Source organism: Solanum pennellii, chromosome 7 (assembly GCF_001406875.1).
Source record: "Solanum pennellii chromosome 7, SPENNV200".
NCBI lineage: Eukaryota > Viridiplantae > Streptophyta > Magnoliopsida > Solanales > Solanaceae > Solanum > Solanum pennellii.
Genome location: NC_028643.1, coordinates 62,663,418 through 62,685,035, shown reverse-complemented (window position 1 = coordinate 62,685,035; position 21,618 = coordinate 62,663,418). Strand labels below are relative to the sequence as shown.

General features: G+C 32.0%; 1 protein-coding gene across 1 annotated transcript; it reads right to left on the bottom strand.

The window, feature by feature from the left end:
- Positions 1-6,241: 6,241 nt before the first annotated feature.
- LOC107026022 lies at positions 6,242-17,877 on the bottom strand. Its single transcript, XM_015226847.2, has 9 exons — positions 17,701-17,877; positions 16,249-16,310; positions 16,041-16,176; positions 14,476-15,776; positions 12,556-14,057; positions 11,251-11,381; positions 10,390-11,159; positions 7,952-8,064; positions 6,242-6,771 (listed from the first exon to the last, which is right to left on the bottom strand). The coding sequence occupies exons 2-9, from the start codon at positions 16,285-16,287 to the stop codon at positions 6,489-6,491; spliced, it is 4,275 nt and encodes a 1,424-aa protein (XP_015082333.1). The 5' UTR covers positions 16,288-16,310; positions 17,701-17,877; the 3' UTR covers positions 6,242-6,488.
- Positions 17,878-21,618: the final 3,741 nt, after the last annotated feature.

Here is a 21,618-nt window from a genome sequence, read left to right as displayed (position 1 = left end):
CTTTCAAGGGTCCTCCTCAAGGGCCCTTGGTTGGTCCTTGGGGAGTCGTACCCGGAAGTTTCGATCATAATTCAACTTAAACATATGTTAGACAGTCTTCCACCAATTTTCACCCTTTTCCGACTCCTAAAATCTAGTCAAATAGGCTTAGGCACGCTAGTACCTCCTAGAACTAGTTTCTGAACGTCATGGACGTTCTTGTACGTTTTGGTTTCTAGACTTCATGAATGACCTATAAACATTAAAATAGGCCTTAAAATAGTGACTAGACCTTATGACACCTATGTTAGGATTTAAGACACGTCTTGAATTTTTCGAAGTGTTACATTAAGAAACTATAAATAGAAGGGTAATTTTACTATATCACTTTTTAAATATAGTAAATACAATTTCTTGAAAAATGTATAGGGAAATGACTATAACCAATGATAAAGGTAAATTAGAAATGATTGAACTCATCTGCAACACCTTAAATTTGGCACTAATTTTCACTTAGATACCTCAAGTAGACTTTCTTCATTTTAAACACCTCAAGTAGGGGTCCACTATGTCATTTTGACACCTTTTTGTCAATCAGCTAAATTATAAAGTGTGTGTAAGACACTTGCAGATGACATGGCATGATGGCTAATTAAAAGCTAATATGTGGCATTTGAATGTAAAAATAATAATTTAAAATAAATTATAAGAAAACAACTAATTTTTCAGCAAAAATAAATAAATAAAATTACCTATTTTCTACCATGTCACCCCACCTTATATCACCCCACCCTGCCCCATCTGCCTTTTACGTCCCTTTTGCCTCCCCAACTCTACACCATTTTTTTCATTCTTCTTCCATTTTTTTTCTATAAAAAATCATTAGATTTTAGGTTTTTTAATTAATTTTGAAAATTAGATATGACATTCTTCTAAATTTTTGAAAAAAATGGTGTCTTGTTCTAAATTTTTTTTTCAAAATTAGTGTGATGAGTTTTAAAAATTTTGTTCATGTAAACGTTTTTTAAAATTAGTGTGATAATTTTTTAATTTTATTTTTTCATATTCTGTAAGGTTTTTTATCATGAATTTTCATGGGGGAAGGTGGAATAAGTGGTAGGCTAAAAAGTGAAAAAGATGAAGGAAAAATATTCAAAAAAAAGAACTCTCATGCGCTCAAAATGGGCGCAACACACACAATACGTCAAGTCAGCAAAAAATGTCAAAATGACACAGCAGAACTCAATATAAGGTGTCTAAAATAAACAAAGTCGTTGCATAAGTGAAAATTGATGTCAACTATTTAGGGGGCTACAAATGAGTTCAACCATTAAAAATTAAGTGTAAAATTGTCCATGAATTCCAGAATGTGGATAAGTATTGTTGGATATCTATGTTTAGTAAAGTGGACAAGTATTGTTGGACGGAGGAAGTATACACTACATCAAGAAAGATCTTTAGCGGCAGTTAATTATCGATAATAACTCAATTGCCGCTAAATATAAATTTTTAGTGGCAATTAGTACTCTTTATATATGTCCTTAAAGTATTTAGCGAAGTTGAATCTAATGACACTTAACTAATGCCGATAAAGCTTTCACACTCTTTCTTAATGTGTCTATTTTTTGTCGCTAAAGTTTTTTTTATTGTAATGATATGATTACTATGTTTAACATATTATAACAAGTTATTTACTAATTACTGGGTGTTTCAAGTTACCAAATTAAGATTGATTTTAATTTAAAAAGAACAATGATTACTTTATTTACTTACTTCGAGCATCTTATTCAAAGTGTTTGTTTCATATTACTTGATCATTTATTAAAGGAAAAAGAATTTGATATGCCCCTTAACTTTGCTATCTGGAGCTGATATGTCCCTCATATGAAAGTGGCTTATATATACCCTTACCGTTGTACAAACGACTCACATATACGCTTACCGTTATAAAATGTGCTCATATATACCCTTAGTTTAACCAAAGTGAAAAAAAATTTTAAATCTATGTTTTTGATTTTTAATTTTTTTAAAAAATATCATGTAAGAGTATATGTGATCCTTCTAACGAATTTCAAGGTATATTTTAATCTTTATTATACATATTATTTTCTTTGGTTATCATTTTTTGAGTTTCATATTCTTATTTTTTTTCTTTTGTTCTTGAGTGTAAAGAGAAAATTTTAAAACTAATTACTTTTTTGTGGCTATATTATAATTTAAAACTATTTTCTTCGACTATATTTTTATTTAGTTTTTGTATTGAAAAAAATTGGGTCATCTATATTAAAGTTTACAAGAAAGTTAGTGAAACATAAATAAATTTGACCATCAAAATAATAATTTTAAATTAGTCGTTGAAACAAAAAAGTCAAAAAAAATTATTTGTAAGGACGATTAAATATATCCATATGGGATTATATTTTTTTAAAAATAATAGTAATTAAAATATTAAAATTAAAATTAATTTTTCACTTTCGTTAGAGAAAAAGGGTATGTGTGAGTCATTTGCAATCTATGCATGTATGAGCTACTTTCATAATGAGGGGTATATCAACTCTAAACAATAAATTAAAGTTGAGGGATATATTAGACCCTTTTACCTTTACTAAATTATGATTAATTTTTTTTTTAGTTTTACTCCTACAATTAATATGACGTTGGAAAGTTTGAACAAAATTTAAAAAAGATCTAAGAATTTCTTTGAATTTCTTTTTTCAAGAGGATAATTAATTTTAGCGGACAAAACAATAAAGTCGATTAAGCTCTTAATAATTTTTTAACTACCATATAAAATAGAAAGTGTGAATCTAATATAGAACAAGAATAATATTTCCTCTATTTACTATTATTTGTCATAATTTCTATTTTTAGAGTCAAACTATAAGAAATTTGACTAACATTTTAAGATGTATTTTTTCATCATATTAATATGTAAAAAATTAAAAATTCATTGAATTAACTTTTAAAAATATAATATAACAAATAAAAGTGGACGGGAGAAGTAGTAATTTAGTTAGGAAGCTCTTTGTTATGGTACTATTAGAAGTTTTAGAGAAAATGAAGAGGGTCAGTTTTGTGTTGGTCCCCAAATCCAAGCCAAGACAAACTAAACATACTTTAAAAATTAAACATTACATGTGAAATGGGAATCTGCTTTTCTTCCTCTTTTGTCCCTTCCACTTCCAGCAACAATCTTAAACCCTACCATTTTTTTATTCTTTTCCTTTTTATATTTCAAGTTAAGTTCTCCTTGCACCTTAACTAGGCATGATAACCAATGATGATTGTGGTGAGAGTCCAGCATTAAAACGAATACTTTTTTGAATTCTAAATATCACAAAGAATTCTCTCTAAAAATATATATTAAAATGCACAGTTTGTTCATTTATGAGCGAACGATAACTAATATCCCGTAACTCGGCCCGTTGACTCTTAATTCATCCTAAATAATATTATACCAACTTTAAAGGTAGTTTGCCCACAAATAAATGAGCTATAATTCCTTTTATTTCTTTTTCAAATGAATTTATATCTCTTTCTTTCTCACGTGAATTTATATTACACCGAAAATAATCGTATCCATTATTTTCCTGAAATAACAAAACAAGAAATCAAGTGAATATCCATATGTTTTGAAGTGAACAACTTTTTTTTATACCTTAAACGCGCACAACCTCAAAATTTATGATCAGGATTTTTTGGAGTTTTTGATATTTTTATTTTACAATACTCTTCGCATTTACAAATATTTGATTCAATTAAATTTACATACTCTCATTGTTGAGACATAACTATCAAATTTTAAAAATCAAAAAATATAAAGTATAAAAAAGTAGAAGAAAAATGAAAAATGTAGAGTGAATAATTCATATTTATCATTGAAGAAAGAGAAATATAGTTCAGGCGAGGAAGAAAGAGAGATAAATTCACTTGAGAACAAAGAGATAAATTCACGTGAAAAAGAAAGAGATATAATTCACTTGAGGAAGAAAGAGATATAGATCACGTGAGAAAGAAAGAAATGTAAATTTACGTGAGGAAGAATGAGATCGATATAGTTCACGTGAGGAAGAAATAGATATAGTTCACGTGAGAAAGAAATAGATATAGTTCACGTGAGAAAGAAAGAGATATAGTTCACGTGAAAAAGAGAGAGAGATAAACTCACGTGAGGAAGAAACAAAATGAATTGTGCCTTGAAAGTTGGTCTAGTATTATTTTGGATGAATTAGGAGTTAATGGAGACGACGGGGTTAAGGAATATGGGCAAACTGTCCATTTTGATGTTTGTTTTTAGAGAGGACCCCTTTTAGTGTTTAAGGTTCAAAAAGTGTATGTTTTGATGTCGAACTCGTGGTAGAGTAGTAAATACTTTTCATTCTTAATCAAAGGTTTCAGGTACGAGTTCTCATAAACACTAAGTCGTCTTTGTTAGGAAGCATTTTACTTCTTTAATGTGGAATTTTAATTTTCGACGTAAATTTAATGTGCCATATCGAATAAAAGATGAATATAAAAGAAAAAAAAATTATGCATATTTAAATAAGAAGATTAAAATATTGTAGATCTGTTATGGACAATAGATTAGCTGCCGCATCACTTAATTAGTTGGATCCAGTTACATTTGTCTCACTATAAATATTATATCATATAGATTGATCATTGCCCATGCTTCTAGTGACTTATTATAGTCTACTAATTAAAATATAATGACCATGACAAAGGGAACATTTTATTATATTTGGATAATGCACCGCAAACTGACAACATATAATATTCCATCCAATTGAAAAATGGCTCAAAAGTATTATTATTTTATTGCTACCTTGTCTAACCTTTTTCCAAAAGCATGCTTTCTTTCCATTATAACAACATAATTCTTTTTCAAAAAAATATGTGTCAGAAGATGGTGCTGAAATTTCTAAGAAGATTATGAGTTAATTAGAACATAATCACAAGAAAATAAAAAATATATATAAAATTTAAAAAGAATATCAAATCTACATCCCTCAAGGGTACAGGCACAGAGTTTTTCTTTAGGACTTAAAAGAATAGTACAAACGTCTCAATTACAACCACTTTATATAAATTTTCAAAAGTATTTTCCAAACCTACGGATGTACATAGATCGAATTAGTTTAGATATTTAATAATTCAAATCGAATTATTTGTATTGGATTTCTAAATATATATATATCAAATATAAACTAATAAATCTCAGGGTTTTTGTTAGATTTTTAAGGTTTTTTTTGGGTAAAGTATTAGTACAAACATATTATTTTAATTATTTATTGTAGCTAAAGAGTTACTATTCGTGACAAAATATAATAATTAGCTACAAAATTTACTATGACGAAAAAGATATGGCTATATCATTTAACTATTACCACAATAACATTTATCGCGTGGAAAAATCTATGACTAGCTACAAGATTTTATTGTAATACATAAGGGATAAGAGTGAAAAATATTCCATCTCTGGTCGAATTTGTTGTTGCGATAATTAGGACCTATGAACTATTTAATAGTGTATTTATTTCATCCCCTAAACTATTTAATAGTGTATTTTAAAGGTATAGATGTGCCCACGTAGACGCATTATTTTTTATGTCCACGTGAACAAATATATATGTTTAAAATATGGTATTAAATAGTCTAGGGAGGTAATTTGTCCTCATGAAAGTTCAGTATCGCAACCGCAAATTCGACTAAATTAGGATATTTTTCAAACTCTTATCCCTAATAATAAGGTTATAGTTATTTAGGTAATTATTGTCACGAGTATTAGTAACTGTAGCAAAAATGAGAAATAAGCTTTTCTAGTTTGACTATTGTGGCAAAAATATTTAACGAATTTGTAAATTGCTACGAATTTGAATTGTCATAAAAATATGTGTAAAGTACAAAGCAAATTAGCAGAATAAGGATTGTTATTAAAAAATGTCAGGCTAGTTGAAAGAATTAGAATACACAAACTCAAGGAATTTTCACAATGAATTGACACTCGTGTCAAAATGTGTCAATATATATGTATTTTCTGGCCAAATGTAAATATGATTTAAGTGAGCAACAGAGATTAAAAAACAATATTAATCAACGTTAAATCTCTGTGCACTTAATATTTTTATAAAAACTAAATTATAAAAAATGCAATAATTATTAGCAATAAAATGAACTTGGATGAGGTAGGATGGAGGACTTTGTCCAAACCTCAACACATACTTCTTCCTCAGTTTTTTTGACCTCCAACAACATACGAAACTATTATTAAATGACAAAATTATGAGATTGTGATGCAATTATGTTTAAAACAATTGGAACAAAAGCATTTCCCAAGTAATATCCAAAAGCCTAAATGGCAAAGGTCCACCAAAAAAGAAAGAAAAAATTAAACTACCTTTTTCTGTACAACTCCTTAACTACTGCAAATTATGTACATCAACAAACCAGGCAATTTTTCAACTATTGCTCTCCCGCAAAATTTTGTTTGCACATTCTCCCTTTGGCAACTAGCAGAATATACGAGCCTTGAACAATAACCGCTGCTCGCTGCTCAATAAAGAGAACCACTTTCTTAGACAATCAGTTGGATTTGCAGCTGGTGCAACTTCAATGTTACTTCCGACAAGTTCCTCGAACCTAAGAGGAATTAGGCCAACTAAAGCAATTCCAATGGAGAACTGGAGGTGGAGATCCATTCTTTTGGAGTCGCATTGTGAAAGTAATGCACAGAAAGAGCTTCTTAATCTCTGAATCCTAACATCTTCATATCCAAAAGCTTCAAGTCCACTCCTGTAAGAGATATCATATATAAAATGTCGGTTTAGCATGAACTGAATAAAACCAAAAAATATCCATGTAGAAACGCCGATCTAAACATTAAACAACAAACATAATTAAGAGATGCCTATCAAAAATAAATATAATTAAGATATAGAAGCATTGAGGTTATAATAACTAGCCTTCCATCCAAAGGTCAATTTGTTCATCCAAATGATGATTGTGACCAGCATCTCTACTTATTCACACAACTTAAAACACGGTACCTAGTTCTAAAATAATCAAATGCCCCAAACAGAAAAGTAACTTGTAGTATTCCAACTCTTTTCCTCGTCAATCTCATTCCAAAAGAAAATTCAGCCACCCAACTACAATGTGAAATTTCATCTTTTCTATTGCTGGCAAATGCAGAATGAGTTTGTTCATTCATCTCTGTAGGGCCTATAAGACTTCTCCAAGAACCACCTCAGAGTTCCAACTCCTGTCGCTGGCTATTAAGGCAATAAAAACTTAATTTTCTTGATATGTAACAATATAATATAAGTAAACTATCTGTGAAAAACATCTTTTTTTTACTTTATCATTTCCTGTTGATTGGAAACACCTATAGACAGTAGGTTTGTGCTAATTCTGTCTACCAAATCAATGAAGTTAGTGTAAATCCAAAAGAGATCAGGCCAATATTGTCCATTAAAGTTCTTACTTGCACGAGTGCTAGAGAATAGACCACCAATGGGAGAACGGTTGGGAAACAATTTGAGTTCGTTCGGTTACGTGAGCAGATGTACTATGATCAATCAGAGTACATAACTGTCAACCTATACATGTATGAATGGATAAATTGGTTGAAAGATTTCTGGATGGCCAAACAAAAACCTTTAAACGCATCCAATATCAGCAATGCCACTTATGTTGAACTATGGAAAAACTTCAGGATAAGGAGAAATATAATAAGGATCAGGATATCATCTCATAAGAAATGCAATGATTTGGTTCATAACAAATGTGCTTCAATCGAAAGAAAAAGAATACATCATATATGATCAGGAAATGGTAAAAAGACAAGTATGCAGCTTAGGCCATCAACAACACTCAAAATGCCAATAGAGATCGCTCTCATATTTCCCCACTTAAAACTTGCAATATGTACAGGATAAATGCTGAAAATAATTTACCATGTTTGGTCAGTTACCTTCCAAGTTGACCAAGAAGAGTAGTAATAGCAGCAGCATTGTGCTCTGTTGAACAATATTCCAATAACTTCAACAGTGGACAGGCAATTTTGTCAAACATCCAATCCCAGCTCTGCTTGAGAGATAAAAAACAACAGAATTAGGCAGAAACTTCTGAGAAATGAACTGAAAAGAAAGAAAGTAATTACCTACCCAGAACCTATAATCCCCACAAACCCTACTGCCCATTAGGAACCGAGCAAGAGAATTATGCCAGATATTATTTTAAAAGGAAAAAGATTCTCCAAGAATATCCTCCATTGAAAAAAAGATCCAATAAAAGATGGAGTGAGCATACAGAAGACTCAAATACAGTAATATAGGAGTTAAAAGAGTTGAGAATTTGGGTAAAGTAGTAGGCATTACAACTTTACAACTTCAATTGCTCCCCATAAATGTCCACTTGACGAATCAATTGAAAAATTTCGCATCGAAAAAGAAGCTATAGAAAGTGAAGAAATCATGACAAAATACAATAAAAAGCATGACAAAGCATTCTGAAGAAAGGAACAGTTTCTACAACAAAAAGTGATGATACTGAAGTACACGAGACAACAGATAGTAACAAAAATAGAAGGACAAGATACTGAAAGAGAAGGACACCTTTCAAGCCCAAAATAAACCGCAACCAACTAAGTATAGAGATAAATTGCGTGAGAATTAACTGAAAACATTAAAAGTGGACGAAATATAACTCCTATCCAATTAAATGGGGTAATTCCTAATAAGATTCACCTTAACATATTTTAATTTTTTGAAATCCATTTGTATTTTCGTTCTGATTTTTCATCCTTCTGCAAATACAAAGTCCAAAGTCCAGGATGCAAAAGCACCATATTAAGTTAACGTGTTTGTAATATTAGCATCTCATTGAGATATTAGGAATTGGAGTGGATTCAAATTCCCATGCCAAAAAATGTACTTTTAAGAAAGTGGGCAATGGGAATAAGACCAAATTCTGGAAGGAAGAATGGTATGACATGGGTAATCTGGAACTTCTTTTCCCTGACATTTACAATCTAGTTCTTTATCAACAAAGGACCATAGCAGAGATGTAGAACAGGGATGGAACTTCAATTTCAGAGGACAATATAATGACTTGGAAGTGATGAGGGTGGCAGAATTTATCAACATTGTTGGAAATTTTAATAGACTCCAGAAATATGAGGACGTGTTATGGTGGAAAGCTGACAGTAGAGGCATATTTAAAGTAGGGGCAACTTACAGGTTGATGGAGCAACCAAGTCAACAGAACCCGACTTGGCCATGGAAACAAATTTAGAAGCGCAGAATTCCTTTAAAGTATCATGTCATATGGCTAATAGCTAAGGAAGCAACTCTGACTCAGGATAATGCAATTAAAATGGGGATTATGTTCTAGATGTTTCCTATGTGGGGAAACCTCAAAAACTGCAAACCATCTATTTCCACACTGCAAATATACTCAACAGTTATGGAGGGTGTTCATTAGCCTCAAAGGCATTTCATGGATGATACCTAGGAGAGCCACTGAAGCTCTAATGAGGTAGGTGTACATGCTAAAGACAGAGGTAGATGGAGAACTATCCCTGCTTCAATATAGTGGGCAATCTGGAAAAAGAGGAATTCTAGGTGTTTTGAAAGCATGGAGATAATGTGCAGAAAGTTAAACTTCACTGCATTTTGTTGTTATGTTTTTGGTGTAACCATTTATACTCAAATGAAATTGTCTCTATAATTGATGTTCTAGACTTCATATAGACATAGAACATTGAAGTTCGGAGTTCATCTATATACAAGGTTTCAGTATAACCCATGTATTGTTGTGATATAATACAAAGTTAGCGAGTTTAAAGAAAAACAATAAGAAATGGTGCAGTAATTACTTTTAAAAAATCAGCATGCACTGCTGAATGAGCAACAATAAACAGATTTTACCTCTCCCTTGCAAGTGGAGTTCCTAAATATGGATACTAGAAAATGATGGAAGACAACGTGCAAATGTTGGAACATTCTATAACAATGCACAAAAAGAACATACTATTAAAATTAGCAAAAGGACAGCAATACCCGAAACTATGTTTTTCCTTTAGATAAGGTAACATAATTTTATTAAGATTAGCAAGTCAAAAGAAGCCAGTAGTATTCAATAGTCCATATCAATGCCTTGTGATAAGATTTTTTTGGGAGGATCAAGTCACCAATTATTCATAATATATTCAGTTGGAACTTTTTACATTTATAAAAGAAATGACAGTCTCCTGATATAGCAATGTCATTCATTCAAGAAAAATATCCTAATAGCACTCAAATGTTCATACTTTCTTTAGACCTGGATCAAGAGAAATAAAAGAGAACGGATAAAAAAGGATATAATTTCACAAGATTACAGAGTATATTAATAAAATAAGAATCATACCATGAAACCTGCAACTAGCTCCATCAGTGCAAGGGTATCAATGAACTGGCTTGAATCCCTCAAAGTAACATATGCCCACTGTACTAAATCTACATTATCTGCGGATTCATCAGTTCTCTTTCCATAACATTTGATTCCATATCTTGATGAGTTCAATGATTCCATCAAATCCAACCCCACAGCAGAGCAAGAATAACTCGTAAGACTATCCAAGAGTGAGGACGCAACAACATCCATGGTAGCTGCACTCTCTGAAAACGGGCACTTACTACCCGAACAAATCTTAGACAAAGACTCAACTGTAGTTGCAACACAAGAAAGAGGATTAGGAGATGATCTATTATTGTAAATAAGCATCACCAATGACTTCACCACAGTCATGGCTAAGCCATACTCTTTGAGGGTAATATATTTAGTACCACATAGATAGGCAAATATATGAAGAATATTTAGAGCATCAGATCTTAGCGTCCTTAAAATGTTGCAGGAAGCCTCACAAACAAAACCAATATGGTCAAACGCGCCACATACTGATGCTAGCAAAATTCCTCCAGTTAGCAACAATTGAGTAGAAGCTAGTTTCTTGCACAAGCTTATACTACGACCATCCAAAATAAGATGGATTCCTGAATTGGACGCAAGCTCTGAATCAGAACTTACAGCATGCACCAGCAATTTACCATGCAAAAGAAAATCCTCCATAAGAGAAAGTACATCATACAAGTTGCAAGATTCCACAAATATCCTTCTCATGTCTTCATGTGAGAGTTCTGCAAATACGGAAGATTAGGAGTCGCTAGGCATATACATTGTGAAAAATTCCATGAAACATCTTAATCTAAACAGACAAAAGGCAAGAACCTGTATATATATGCTGAGCAACAGAATTTATGAAAAGGATCAGGTCTCTCTCCCAATCATCTCGAAAGGCTCTTGTTGCAGTTTCAGAAATGTAGAGAAGTAAGAGTGAAAAGACGACACATGTCTTCTCCCTGAAAAAAGTGGGAATGGATACAATGTTAGCTATGTTTGATTATCAACATATCAAATTTGAAAACATTTGCTAGCTAATGAAGCATAGGCAAAACACTTAACATGGACAAGGACGAGATTAGTGCACATAAACTAAGAACATCCTACAGCCTATGAATGACAATTTGGCTGAAAGCATCTTAAACTTTTGCAAATAACTTAAAATATGTAAACCCTCCAGATCGCTGTAAGGCATCTAGAAAATAGATTAGAAAAAACAATCCAGCATAAGTTATCAATAAATTTATATAAACCTTCCATACATTATCATCACAACCTAATAACAAGTGATTCCATTTCCATGTTGCAAATCATCCTATCTGAACAAAATCAACATGTGCCAACAGAAAAAGTGTTTTTCAGTTGTTACAAGCAGGCACAAGTTTATGAGCTCGGGATGTCAAAAGGTTGTGATTCAAGAATACAGATTAAAAGCTTGGACATAATCAACAAGTAATACCCCCATTTTAAAAGTTGACTAGAAAAAGTTAGTACTGCCCATCCATTATTCAATTGATGCCAAGTACCTCTAGATGTGAGCTAACTAAGTCTTCTAATTCTTTTGTACCAGTTGGAAGTAAAATTGAGCAGAGGAACATCATTGTCTCATATTACAAGAACAAAACAATATAGATACTTGAAAGGTACTTCTTTTGGGAGATAAGCACATGATTCTCAGATATCCTACCACCATGAAGAAACATGAATACGAGCATAAAACTTATGGTGTAAGACATCTAAAAGATCAGTCTATCAAGTGACATACATTTGAATATTTAATTCATGGCCATTTGACCTTAGGCTAGCCTTCGGCTAAATCCTACTTTCTAACTCTTAGGGTGTGTTACAAATCGATGTGCAATTACTAGGTTGGGTAATTACTAATTACTGGGTAGTAAAAACACAAACTAGTAGTTTCAAAAAAATAAATATGTATCACGTAAATACAGAGCAACTCCCTGAGTCATTGGTTGCACAAATGTAATTACATAGTAAATTTTAAATTTGAAAAGCAAAGTGAAGTAAACCTTTTTAGACTAACAAGTAAAGAATTTTAAAATGTATGACAAATATACGTATGTCCAGTGCAAAGTAAGCACGAAACCCAACTCAAAATAGATTAGCTTAGCTTACTCATTTGAAATTTCTTGAAGATTCAAAAGAGTGACCAGAATACTCCTAAGAGAAGTATCTGATGATACTGAGCATTGAGCAAGACAACGACTGGTAGCATGGTAAACACTTGAAATGGTTTTCGCATCATTGTTGTTTGAAAAGATGACACAATACTTGGCAAACCCATCCTGTAATGAGACGGCTCTCCTTTCCGATGAAATCTGCAGCCCCTCAGTAGCAGGAGCAGCTAGGTCTGACCTGCACAATGCTTCCAATGTAACTGGATCGGAACTGCAGGATAACTTGCAAGCTGTGTCAAGGTTTAATCTCTTAGATGAATCAACACGATCTTTTTTCTCAGGTAATGATGATTTTTTTGGAGGATCTATGGTAGGGTGTTTTACTTTATTAGAATTGATATCCACATTGATGACATCAAAATTGCCTGATGAAGCCACAGTCTCCCTTGCATTTAAGAATCCCTCATATAAAGGTGTGTTAATCGGGACAACTGCCACACTGCTATGGCACTGAATCTCAGGAATTGTAGGGGATAAAGGCATTTCAATTGCTAGACGATAAGACTCTTCATCTGTATCATTATCCAAATTGAGAAGCTTTATATATTCCCCACCGATAAGTTCATCAATATCTACCAGATCATCGTGTTCCCCATCCTTGCAATCCTGGGCAGTTTCTGGAAGGCTATAGACATTTGGAGATTGATGTGCACAGACATCAGATTTGACACCAGAACTGTCGAACTTTATCTTTGCCACACTATTATTGTTTAAAAGCTGCAGACCTAGTTCACACGATGTTTTTCTCTTCTTGGTAGATCTAAAATGTTCGCTGAACAAGTCATGTCGAATGTCAGCTACCAAATGCTTTTTCTCATCATGAAGTCTATCTGTTCTACTATTTAACATACCATCATGTAAAGAGATCTTTTGTGACAGCTGTCTTTGCCACTTGTTACCCTTGGAATTCAAGTTCCCATTATATTCAATGGCATCAATAAATCTGCTCATCCTCTTATGATGTGACGCCGTCCTCTCAGTATAAATACAACTGACATGACTCTTGACATTACTTTCAGCAATTGCTACAACATTCTCGTTGCACTTTTTTCTTGCATCTCCAGATAAACTTGAGATGGTCGGTTCTATGTCCAATTTTCCTTCAGCTGATTTAGCTGATGATGAGATAGAAGCACATCTTTCCTGTGAGCCCACCAATAGCCTGTTAGAAAAAGATGCTGAACTGGAATTCATGGCAGAACTCTGTAACACTTTTTTGTTGGAACCTCTAAGCAAAGGCTCCAATTTAGAGTTAATACCTGATATTGATTCAGGGTTGTTCCCTCCACATATAGGAAGCGAAGGTACACTACGTTTTATCTTTTGCTTGGATGGATCAGACACTACAGCAGCTAACTTCATCGAGTCATTCCCAAGATGGCAGTGCATATCACGAGCTTTCAAACCAGAAAAATTATTTTTCAAGTTAAAGCTGCAAACCTGCACTTCAGGAAGATCAAATCATGAAGAAACCATAAAAACATAGTTTGTGTCAATTTGATTAAAAGAATTGAAGGAATAAAGACAACCCAAAGTAAACTAAATGGGTGTCTGTGAAAATGGAGCAGGTATAGAGGAGTGAGCTCTTCTGAACATATCATATACTATTTACAATATTTTGCTGAACATTCTGCAAGAGTGCGTCAAATAAGCAATTTTAATGAAGTTCCACAAATTCTTGAAAAATGTTAAGCTAATTGTTCAAACAGTCACAATTTCTGTTTCTACCAACTCCAGTTCTGGTTGAAATTACCAAATATAATGCATACTTCCCCAAGGTTTCTTGAGAAAACTTCTTAAAAAACACCTTCCTTACTATATAAGAGCTTTAACTATACCAAGCACGAGAGAAACAAACCTTTTCCAGGTCATGCTCATCGTCTTGAAATAAGCAACCATCCAACATATTTAGACGTCTTAAGAAGTGAACAACCTCCTGCTTTATGCTAAGTAGGCTTTGCTGTTGTATAGTATCACTACTATGAGCTTTTTCTAACTTAGCTACTTTTTTGACATGCTTCACCAGCTTCTTTTCAAACTTCAATTGCTTCTTCAACAGCTTAACTTTACCAGTTTCAACATGCACATTACTATCAGACATGTGAAGAGGACAATCAGCTAATGACCTTGTAGAAATTAGCTTTTTAATTTCCTTCTGCAGTTCTTCAACCTGTTTTGTGTAATTTTCAACCGCTTCAGACAGCTGATCAGCACGATCTTTTTCTTCAGATGCCTTCTTTTTATATGCTTCTGCAGCCTTTCTTTGCTTTTCCACTTTTTTCATCTCTGATTTAACACGCTTTTTCTCATCCACAACCCTATGTTCCATTTCCATGAGCTTTCTTTGGGCTGCATCAGAATTGAAAGCAACATCTACCATGGTAACATCTCTATCCACTGCCACTGGACCAAGCTCAGATGATAAATGAGCAGTTCCTACAGTTGTCCCTTCACTAGATACGATGTTAACCATTTTACCAGATGCCATGAGTTCACCAATCTCCTTCTTCAAATTATCAACCTTTTGTCTATCCTGTTCCAACTGCCAAAATAGAGCAGTAGCACGACTTTTTTCATCCATGGCCATTTTGCGGTTGGCTTCTGCAATCTTTTTTTGCTCTACAGTTTTCATCCCTGCTTCATCTGCACGTTTTCTCTCTTTAGATGTGTTTTCTCTTTCCGCCTCCAGCTTCTTCTTAGCATCTTCAAACTCAAAAATAACCAAAGCTAACTTCAATTTCACTTGATCAGCTTCCTTTTTCAGATTTTCCAAACTAAGCCTATTTACTTCCGCTCTTTTCCTTTCAGTATCAGCAAGTCTCCTCTCTTCATCAGCCCTTGTTTTTTCAATCTTCAATTTCGTCCTCAAGTCGTCTGCCTTTTTCCTCTCCAACTCAGCCTTCTTTTTCTCCGACTCTGCTCTCACTCGTTCTTTCTCAACAAGCTCCCTTAGTTCATTTATCTTTGTTTCCCTCTCGGAGAGATGCTCCTTAAGCTCTCTGATTTCTCTACCAATATCATCAGCCACCAATTTTTTCTTCAAGGAAAGTATCTCATTCTTCAATCCAGCAACTTCACTCTCTAAAGAAACCCTTAAAGCAGATTCCTTTATTTTTTCCTCCACCTCATTGTTTGTCCTAACTTTCTCATCCTCAAGATCTGGAAAAGATCATACAAAATATAGCAGCAAATCAATGTGTCAGTTCAAAGAAATCAAACAAAATACGTGTCAAATCAACGTATGTCTTTGACAAGAAACAAGGCAGCCTGGCATGGTCAAACTCCTAGACATTAAATTCCAGTGTTTTACTTCTTTTTATTTAATAATTTACAAATTGCTCAGTCCTTCTCTTTTAAGTTGTTACTCAAATCTCATATTCAGAAATCAAAGGGGATGTAAATCTATAGTGGAAGTAACTATACTTTTCCTGAGAGATAAATTTTCTGCCTGCATTTTGGAGACTTGTTCCTCGTAAATGGAGAGACCTCTACGAAGAGCATTTCTTCGATCTTCAAGCTTTGTGTAGCCATCTTTCAATTTACTGTACTTGTCTTTCCACTACAAAGACGATCCAAAATCAGAAAAAATCAACATAAGTAGTAAATAGAAATGTTAAACCTGATTACTTACAGCAATGCAGCAGCGATTTGTAAGATCTTTTTTTATCATTACAGCGTCCAAGATTGATGTTCCTTCACACATATATTAGCTTAAAATCAATATAATCTCGAGAAACTTATGCATACACATGGAAAAGAAGGGCCACATAAATCCCTCAACTAAACCCTAGAATTTAAACGGTTCACTCTACTGCTATTACAGCTAGCTTAAAACCCCTTGGTTAAACCCTATTTTAGAATTCTTAAACTTCAGAATTGGACAGACACAGAAGTGGACGGACACAGGCATATGAATATCAAGTCGGTTCGGATTTAATCATCCACGTATAAGCAACGGATATCAAACCGGGTCGGATCTGTCACTATCATTGAGGACTGCTGAACTCGTACGGTTATCAACTCATATAAGGAGTTACCTTTATTTATTTATTTTAATGACGAGGGAAACCCGCTAAAACCCCCGTTCCTATGCAATAGCTCACAAACAACATAGGAGAAGTAACCCGCACTAAGCAAGCCCGGTGCGACGAGCTCGACCAAGAAGGCAAACCCTTGCTTTTACTGGCAAAGGGTTTCGAACTTGAGACCTCCAACAAGGAATTTCCCTTATTTCTATTACTAGTATAAAAGCACTCGTGCTCATAGTGCAGTTTAGTTGTTTCAGATCATATAAACAAGAATGAAAAAACACCATTTGACCAATGTTAGATTAACTTCAATATCTACATTGAAAGTTTGGTATCTCATTTACCAACAAATAAGATACATCAATTGATTCTACACATTCTTCCATAAATTTTATGGAACCTATTTGTTGTTTTGACAAAGAATATGTCAGTTGCACATCTCAATAAATTTCTTTCTCATCTCTAATATACGACCTTGAGGCAAAAAGTTGATATAAAATAATGTCAGCTTTGTTTACAAAAAAAAAAAACTCTCTCCATAGGTTTTCTGAACAGTCTACTGTAGATGGTTCCCATGATCCACAACATGAATAACATAATCCCCTCCCGAAAGACACCAGATACACCCGAACCTCCAGACTTCCCAAATGATACAAAAAAAAATGATGTCCACCTAAACAAGGGAATGGAACTTAATCTCTCCTACTAAATGTATGAAAACACCAGGATATGGGGACCAATCACAGGAGCCCATCCTTGTAACAAAAATCAAGAATTTACAATCCTTGGAGAAATTCTCTGTTTGGGATAAACCCCAGTTGACTAAAATGTGGAAACCCACTGCTAAAACCCCAGAACCACTTGTGGCAAAAAAATGATGTTGGCCGAGAAGAACACATTCACATTAATAAATAAATATGCAGAAAGAGCTTCACTCTCATTCAGATATAGAATTGTAAGCACACAGATCTTAAGTAAAAATCGAACAACTTTTTTTTCAAGAAAATTTAAATATGTTAAAAAGAAATATGTAGGGCATGGAGAAAAGAAAGTACCTCAGAGTCACAAAGATAAATTTGAACACAACGAATGAGAATTTGCAGGAGAAGAGGAATTCATATCAGCATCGTCATCTCTTTGTGGCAAAACCCAAAGTTAGGGCAACAGTGTTTTTTTGTTTTTTTTGGCAGAGCAAATAACATTGTACTAATATGATTTAAGTGCTAAATTTTTAAAAATTAGAAAAATCATGGTACATATATTCATTTGACTTTGAGATATTTTCTTTGTTGGTGGCTTAAGTTCCTTTTTTAAAAATTAGATAGAAGGATGAATTTTGTAAAATTTTTGGATAGTGCAGGAATGTTTTTCATTTATTTGTATTTTAGAGTCTTATTTGTTTTCATTAAGATTAAATGTTTGAATCTGAATATACATTTGAATATTAAAATGTGCATTTAAGATCTAGATGTATAAATCCGAATAAACATCTGAATATTAAGATATTGTTTCTAAATTTGAATAATGAACTAATTGAGACCGTTTGTTTTCAATATCTGAATGTGGATATGAAATTAAACGCTATATTAATAAAATATTATAAAAAGCTCATTTTAGTAAAATAGCTTTTTTATATAGAAAATAATATTTTAAACAGTTTTTTCGTAACAAGATAATATGCTTTTTAAGAATTTAAGATTAAGTTACTTCATTAATATGTATATTATTTCCACTCAAAAACTTCTAGAAACTAATATATTGAAATGCAAAATAATTTATAAAGAGTAGTAATATTATGTTTATGAAAACATTATATTTTATAATATACATTTTATATTGCATTATGTTAGATTCTAAAAGTGTTTTCATACACAATATATTACTACTTTATATAGATTATATTACATTGCAATATATTAGATTCTAAAAGTTTTTTAGTGCAAAGAATAGTCGTATTAATGATGTAACTTAATGTTAAATTCTTAAAAGATAAATCATATTACCTTGTTAAGATAAAAATGTTCAAAATATTATTTTCTATATAAAAAATATATATATTTTACTAAAATGAGGTTTTTATTATATTTTCTTGATATAACTTTTAATTTCATATGCACATTGAGATATTGAAAACAAATAGTCCCAATAACTTAGTGTTCACATTCAAAGATAACATCTTAATATTCAGATTTACACATCTAGATCTTAATGCACATCTTAATATTCAGATGCGTATTCAGATTCAGACGTCTTAATCTTAATGAGAAAAAAATGAGGTCTACGAAGCTTATAAGAAAATAAAACAAACAAACTTAATGAACTGATTCTGAATAATTAAGATTCATTCCTCAAAAACAAACACACTTAATGAGGCGAATCTAAATGGTTAAGATTCAGACCTCCATTAAGTGCAAACAAATGAGGTCTAAGTTTAAATCATACTTCAGGGATGATTTTAGCCAAAACTTAAATAACATTTACGTAAGTTCATGGGTATATTCATCTTTTTTTTCCTTTTATTTAACTATTGATTTGACGTAATCGAACCATTATCTTAATTATGTTTTGTTATTTTATTTTTATTATTATTTAATAATTATATTTTATTTTTTACACTATTTCTTCATCATAGTTTTATCTTTTACCCTACTTTTATTGTAGGTTTATCATTCAAATTGTAGATGTGTGACATTATAAATCGAAGAATAACGATACAATCTATCCACACATTGTATTCATTCAAAACGAGATAGTACAATATAATACAATACATTGTGAAACAATACGTAACAACCATCCAAACAAAATGTCAAATAATAATTGTACAATAAGCATATTTATGCAACACAAAAATAAAAATAAAAATAAAAATTCCCAAATTCTAGTTAACAAGGAAGCTCAACTCCCTTTTCTATATAATAATAATATAAATATAAAACTTTTCTATATAATAATAATATAAATATAAAATTATTAGATTAGAGATGACCTTCTTTGGGTGTCCAATGTTCTAAATTAGAGTAGTTATTTTTATTTAATTTTAATTGTTGAAATATGTGATTTGATTAATTGTGATTATCTCTGAGTCGTTATAAAATTCTAGAAAGAATAAAGTGGCATCAAGCTAAAGGTATAGAAGTTTGCACACAAATTACTACTCATAATATGCAAATGCGTCTAAGGGTGAAAATTCTATTTATGAATGTTGTGTCCCAAATAAATAATGAATTTTTTTTTTACATTCATTAAACATCATTTATATATGTGACTGAATGATATATTTCACTTCGCTGATAATAATCTTCAAAAAAAATATTGACACTTATTTGTTGTAAGTGATGATCAATTTATTTACTTATATAAACATATTAAGTAGCTTTATAATATGACAATTATAGCATGACACATACGAGAACGTTACATTTGTACACCAACATCAAAGAGACAAATATATATTAAGAATATAAATATAAGTGTAAAAATTATTCAAATAAATCATGTTAAGTACGAGAAAGTGTACACAGTTTCAAGAAAAGTTCCATTTCATCCACACCTCTCAAGAAAAGTTCCATTTCATCTAGACCAAAAAAATGTACTGTGGCTAATATCTCACAAACCAACTCTCTTCTAATCATCTCAACTTAGAGTTACAGATGATAAAACTTCAAACTTTAAAGTTATTTTTTCTGGCTGATGATTGTAGCTTTTCTTCTTCTATTACTTTTGAATCATCAATATGTCATCTGCAGTTACATAGGTTGAAATTGAACACTACATGAAATTACTCATGAATTTAATAGTTCTATAATTTCTTGTGTCAATATCAATTAACATCAAGGTATAAAGGAAATTCTACACCATTTTTGAATGTTCAAGAAAAGTTTGGTCTTGATTTATGTGAAGTTTCTCTAGATATAAAGCAATTGATAGCTCAAAGTTTGATTGCCACGATTAATCAAAAGATATGTGGCAGACTCTCGAGTCCTTTAGAGCAAAGCATGCTAATAAATGGAAACATAGCTAATGTATAATATGTGATATTCATTTGAGGACAGAGTTGGTTGCTCATAATCAAGCAGTGATTTTAGAGATCTCATTCTACATTTTGTGCACATTTTCTATGCAATATCAATAATAACATACCATCAAATCCCACAATGTAGAGTGTAGAAAGAATATAGTGTACGTATATCTTACCTAGAGATAGAAAATTTATTTTGATAGACCCTCGATTTAAAAAGGCAACAGTCCCAAACAGAAACTCATGCTCATGAACAAGCCAAAATCTAGTTTCAGATAACGTGAATCTAGAAGTTAAAAGGAAAAAAACTTTCAAGAAATTTATTAGCCATCTGTGCACAAATAATTTTACCTAAAAAGTTAATAATAGCATATTCTTGGCCAAAAATTCTTACATGCTAAATGAAAACCATTATAATGAAAGTACCTCCTTTTTTCAACTTTAAGAATAGAATTTAGAAATCAAACTATACAATTGGATACAACAATTAAGATGAGTATCAAATAGCCAAATATCAAAGAAAACCTACAATGGGTAACTAACTAATTTCACAGTGTGCTCATTAATAAAATATCTTTCTACTACTACTTCATATAAAGAGGGAAACATTTTAATCATCACCACTATAAATCAATGATGTTGCTACCTCAACAATCGCTCAATAGCAATATAGGAAGAAAAAAAAATATATATTTATGCATAATAATGATAAAAAAAATGTTTTAAAATAATAAGGATTGGTACTATTAAATTAGGTCTTATGCCTACCTCACACCTCAAAAACTAGCTCAAATGGGAGGGAGATTGGTCAAGGCTTATAAGTAGTACACTAATCTTACTAACCACCAATTTTAGACTTTTTCTTTCTTTAACACTTCACCTCTCTTTAACACCCCACATCACAGTAGTGTTTAGCATTTGGTGCATGAACAATTTTAATTTTGGAGGGCTT

Bases quoted from the DNA above. Each gene is read 5' to 3' on its own strand.
- LOC107026022 (XM_015226847.2), bottom strand. From the start codon at position 16,287: ATGATAAAAAAAGATCTTACAAATCGCTGCTGCATTGCT. The intron at 11,160-11,250 runs GTTCTTGCCTTT...CCGTATTTGCAG, and splicing joins TGCTCAGCATATATATACAG to AACTCTCACATGAAGACATG. The intron at 8,065-10,389 runs GTATGATTCTTA...TCTCTCAAGCAG, and splicing joins AGCTAGTTGCAGGTTTCATG to AGCTGGGATTGGATGTTTGA.